The sequence below is a fragment of the Rhodamnia argentea genome, chromosome 1 (assembly GCF_020921035.1).
Source record: "Rhodamnia argentea isolate NSW1041297 chromosome 1, ASM2092103v1, whole genome shotgun sequence".
Taxonomy (NCBI): Eukaryota; Viridiplantae; Streptophyta; class Magnoliopsida; order Myrtales; family Myrtaceae; genus Rhodamnia; species Rhodamnia argentea.
Window position 1 is genome coordinate 24,346,910 of NC_063150.1, and position 5,509 is coordinate 24,352,418.

Genomic DNA, 5,509 nt, shown 5'->3' on the forward strand with positions numbered 1-5,509 from the left:
ATCCTAGACATGTTGATAAATTACAATAGATTTAGAATTCATCGTCTTTTTAAGACCAATCGAGTAGCTAGCGAATAATCAACATATCCGGGACAATAAATATTTAAGAATTATATGGAGGGCAAGAGATTATACTTGGTCACGGTCTAGGTGTGCTCTTGGCTAGCCATAGCATAGCTAAAGTGATCCTCGTCCGACTTACTAACTTAATTAGGGTCAACATTTTCATGTGCTTTTAACATGGAGGGCACATGTTGAGAAATTACACCTACAGCTACACCCACAGGTTTCACATCAATTTAACCCTAGAACATACAAAGTGATTTATGAACATTAATTAATCCCACCAACTAAGACGGCAAGACATGATGATGATCATCTCTTAAAAGACTCCAAATCAAAGTTTACCACACCAACTGTTAAAATGGGTCGCATAAATTTTAATTTTAATTTTTTTGAAAAAAAAAAAAAAAGCAAAAATCGGAGTGATGAAAAAGGGATGTTTTGGATTAAAGGAGAAATGATGATGGGAACACGAAAGAATGGTGGATGCTGGGATGAATTTGCCGACATTTATATTACCAATTTCTTTTCGGTTCAAATTAGTTTTTTTAACTATTAATTTTTTGGGGGGTATTAACGTCTTTTTATGATGCATTTTTTCTTCTCCGGAACATATTAAACAAACATAAACATTGACCTTGGAGTCTTGAGACTCAATGTTTTTTGGCATTGGGACGTCTTCCGTCTCTTTTGAAATGTGCGAGTGCGAGTGCGGGGGAAGGGGCCGAAGCTTCAAAAACGGCGTCATCAGCCGTCGTTTGCTATAAATAGCCCCTCCACTCTCTTTCTCCCTCTCTCTCTCAACGTTCTGCAACTTTCGACATCTCTCTCTCTCTCTCTCTCTCTCTCTCTCTCTCTGAGCTTAAGGGCAAGTTTTAAATGGTTGCGTGAAGCAGACGTTTGGAATATCAGTGCGAGTGTGTTTTTTTCTGGGCAAAGAGACTCAGAAGCTCGCACAGAACAACGCCCAACACAGCCCGACCGTTGCTCCTCGTCATAATGGGCAAGAAAGAGCAGAAGGACAGCGCAAGAGTCGAAGCTGTTCTTCAACAGCTTCGAAAGCAAGCCCCACTCACTGTCAAACAGGTCTCTCTCTCTCTCTCTCTCTCTCTCTCTCTCTTACCAAAGACGTCACGGTTCCATGATTATGTTTCACTTGCCTGTCTCGTTTGAGGTTTTCGTGTGAGTTTTAATGTGGGTAGTGAACAACAGGAGAAGTTCTGCAACAGCGCTTGCGTGGAGAGGTTCCTGAAGGCGAAAGGTGACAGTGTGAAGAAGGCGGCGAAGCACTTGAGAGCTTGTCTCTCATGGAGAGAGAGCATAGGCATTGGTATTTCCCATTATCAATTTCTCCTACTTCTTTGGTTTGAAGTTCATTTTCTAACACCAGAAAAAGTTCTGATCTACTTATCTGGGGCGTGCATCACATCATCCTAGCTTAGCTTCTTTACCTTTCGTTTTTCGTTGGGGTTGAACTGGTGTCTCGCTCTCTCTCTCTGCTTTTCTTGAAACTTTGAATTGAGCGTTAAAGTGAGTTTAATCATTAAAGTCACACACACCCTCTTGAAAAAAGAGAGAAGAGAATCTTGATAGGGTTCTTTCCCTTATGTTTTGAATCGGTGTTTTTTGATCTTTTGTAATAATCATTTTTTTTTTGTTGTTGTTTAGAGTTTGACGGTGTTTGATTTGCAGAGAACTTGATGGCCGATGAGTTCTCAGCTGAACTTGCGGAAGGCGTTGCTTATGTGGCTGGCCACGATGAAGAATCCCGACCAGTCCTGGTAAAACACAAGAGCACACAACCGAATTACTAAATATTATAACTACCCTCTTTGTCTGTACGCATATGTATGGTGTGTGTATTTGAATTTGCTTCTGTTCTGGGAGAAGTAACTGAAACAACCCCATCGGTTGATTCTTGCAGATTTTTCGGATCAAGCAGGACTATCAGAAGTTCCACTCTCAGAAACTGTGAGTGACCAAGCAAAGCCTTTAATCTCTCCCTCTTGTCTCTCCGATTTTTGTTAATGGTCAAAAAATGCACATAAAAGATGGGAGCGACCACGCAAGTCCAGAGCCGCTTAAAGAAACAAAGCAGACAAAGAATCTCACCTATCGACATCTTGTCAGCAACCATTTCTGGAAATCAGTTTTTGTTTCACTGTTTACGGAACCGGAACTTGACTGTTCTCCGTAAATTTTCATGGAGTTTTTTCAACTCATCGTTTTTCACCCGTTTTCCCGTTTTCAAAATTTGCAGATTCACCCGGCTGCTGGTGTTTACCCTAGAGGTCGCCATCGGAACCATGCCCAAGAGCGTGGAGCAACTCGTCCTCCTTTTCGACGCAAGTAAGCTCATCAAGCTCAAACCCACTTCACTCCACTTATCTCACTTCTTTTTGTCTGTTTGCTTTTTACTTTTGGGCTCGAAGCCAAGCGAGCAATTAAGTTCCACTTTCACTTTGAAAAGCATCACTTTGTCGCCCACTTAGCCTTCGCGTAATCTCTTTAATCCTTGAAAACCCCCGCACGAAACAAAAACCAACAGCAAAAGCATTTATCGCAGCGAAAAAAGAACACGACCCCTTCTTTTCCGCACGCCATAAAAGCAAACCAGAAGCAGATAAACACCCCCCCAGCCCCCACAGATCCACGAGACAAGAACACATGAGCATGCACGTCCATGTCGGAGCGCCGAACAGCAACAACCATCAACACACCAGCAAGGAATTGCCTGAAAACCACGTCCTGGGACGTCGCAATCCAGACCTCGGCGCTGGTCGGGCATTAAAGAGTAAAGAGGGGTTGTTTTTCGGGAAAAGACGCGATTGCGTCCTAGAATTAGTCAATGTCACGAGGAGGGAGGAGGGTGACTTTCCTTAAACCTCGCTGCGTTTCAGCGCAGAGGGTACCACAGCAAAGCACAAGCGATTCTGCTTTTTTTTTGCTTATTAATTTGCTGCTTGCTCTGCCATGTCTGACCCACATCTGATATGCTCAGAATGTTCATAAATAAATTATAGCTCAGGAAACGTGGGGGTGGAATCAATCAGGCCCTTTGAATCAATTTTATTTTCATTTGAATTACTTTTTTTTGTTTTTTGTGTGGGTATGATTATGTGATAGCTGAGCAAATAATGGGGAAAAATTATGTTGTATAAAACTGCAGGCTTTTTCAGATCGGCGTCGGCTTTTATGAACACGTTGCTGGCGTCGCTGAAGATACTGGGGGAGTACTATCCGGGTCGACTTTACAAGGCCTTCGTGATCGACCCGCCTTCTCTCTTCTCCTATCTATGGAAGGTAAAAAAAAAAAATGCCCCCCAAAAAAAGAAAAAGCAAAAGGAAAATAAAAAAAAATTCGAAAATTTCTCATTTTCCTTTTAATTTTTAATTTTTTTGTTTTGCATGTGTCTGCACGTCTTTTCAGTTAGTACGTATTGTGTTCCTGTCCTGCCTTGGCTTAAAGAGAGAGAGAGAGAGAGAGAGAAATTTCAATAATAATGTCGCTGGACGTCCTGTGACAAAAAAGTCGGAGGATGCTGTTGAAATTACCCGAACTCGCACTGTTTTGACCAGATCCGTTTCATTTTTTTTTCCTCATCTTGTTTTATGAGTGGGTGGGGGGGCCCACGTTGTTTAGTCAAATCGATAACTAACCCCGAGTTCATACATTTTGAAATCTTATTTTCCTTTTTTGCCCCCTGTCGGTCTCTTTTCTTTTTAGCTGTAACCCTTGGTTCTGCATTCGACTTCAAATTCTCGTGACACCACGTTGAATTTATAAGCTGATTATCGATGTTCGATTAAGTCTAATGAGTGTCAGAAACGAATTATTGTCCTTATGATGACGTGATTTGAATTTCTTAATCTCGCGGATAATAAAATAAGCATTGTGAATATGGCAGGGAGTTCGCCCGTTCGTCGAGCTGTCGGCGGCGACGGTGGTGGTTTCATCCCTGGACTTTGAGGAATCGCTGGACTTCCACGACTTCTCGGCCTACCCGCGCGCCTCGTCCCTCCGGTTCGACCCGGATTCGATCCAAGCGGGGGCCAAGGTCGGGCCGTGCTCGTCCTCCCGCTTCTCCTTCACCGTATCCCACCACTTCGACTCGCTCAAGCCGTGGTACCTCACATTGACCGACTCGTCGGTTTCCAAGGTCGGGCCCACCAGCCCGTCCCCGCTGGGCCCCGCCCTGATCTCCCCGCTGAACGCCCGCTCATTCTCCTTTGCGTCCCCGGCTGCCAGGACGCCGCGTGGCAGCGGCGGCGTCATCGGGGCGAGGAAGTCGCTCTTCCCGTCGACCCCGCTGCCCCAGAGGACGAGCGAGCCGGTCAAGGTCGCGCAGCCCCGGACACCGCGCCCCTCGTTCCTCCAATCCCCGGCCATGTTCTTCCACCACCGCAAGGAGTGCCATGTCAGCCGGGCGGAGAAGTCGCGCGAGTCCTTCGTGCCCTTCCTCAAGTTCTACCGCAGGCCGTACGATGAGATGATGTACCGGTCCAAGATGAGGCCCCCGCTGGGCGGCCTGATCTCAATCATCTCGCCCCACGTCAAGCGCCGCCACATGTCGGTATCGCAACGGTTCTGAGAGAGAAATCGAGCCGAAATGAAGGAAAAAAACAAAGGGTGACAAAGCTAGTGACGAAATTTCAAAAGTTTGGGGAGTATATATGTTTTTGACAGCTAAGTATCAATGTGAAGCTAGTAACAATAATTTTGACTAGAGATCGTTTTTTGATTGATTCCGAGTGTCCTCGTGCGTTGATTGGGAAGACCGAGAAAGAACGAGAAACGTTTAAAGAGGAGAGAGAGACGACGTGCGGAACGGGATGTGAAATCGCGTGCGGGCAATTAAAACGGTGTACCGTTTTTCGGGGGTCTTAGGAGGTGGTCGGAGATGGGCGTGGGGAACCAGATAGCGTGGTCGGAACGGCGAGACAACAACATGCCTCGGAAATCATGTCGCGTCACATGTTTTTTTAAATTTCTTTTCGGTGGGTCAAAGAGAACCAAAGTCCAAAGCGTTGAAAAGGAAAAATCTGTGTCTACTCCATATTGTATACTTAATTTCTACAGACATGTAGCTTTTTGCGAATTTTTTTCTCTTTTTTTTTTGGGGGGCTTTGCAGTTTGAACTTGTTGATGTCGGATTTTGTTAATAATAAAGAGGGGGGAAAAAGAGGGAAGTTTGAATCTTTTGCTAGTTGGAACGTTGTGTGTGTGGGGGAGTATTAGGTGAGTTGGATTGTGTTTTGTTTTGAGGATTGCTGGTTGGTTTCAACGTTTGGCAGAGAGGCCGGTAGGAATTTGTGTCGCTTAGCGCTTTGTTCTGTTCAAGAGATGTCAAACCCAAAGTCAAAATGGAGCCTCTCCCCATTTTTCCGTGACTCCTGTAGTTTCGCGAAGTGTGAGAACTGTGGCTTCGAAATTGGGGGAAGCCGA

General features: G+C 45.0%; 1 protein-coding gene across 2 annotated transcripts; it reads left to right on the plus strand.

Annotated features, from left to right (window-relative positions):
- Positions 1-843: 843 nt before the first annotated feature.
- LOC115753651 lies at positions 844-4,790 on the plus strand. 2 transcript variants are annotated; one of them, XM_030692357.2, is made up of 8 exons: positions 844-1,149; positions 1,276-1,393; positions 1,756-1,844; positions 1,988-2,034; positions 2,324-2,412; positions 3,233-3,366; positions 3,972-4,669; positions 4,746-4,790. In XM_030692357.2, the coding sequence occupies exons 1-7, from the start codon at positions 1,063-1,065 to the stop codon at positions 4,653-4,655; spliced, it is 1,248 nt and encodes a 415-aa protein (XP_030548217.1). In that variant the 5' UTR covers positions 844-1,062; the 3' UTR covers positions 4,656-4,669; positions 4,746-4,790. The 2 variants fall into 2 exon arrangements, with proteins under 2 accessions (XP_030548217.1, XP_030548216.1); XM_030692356.2 differs by having other exon boundaries at positions 3,972-4,790.
- Positions 4,791-5,509: the final 719 nt, after the last annotated feature.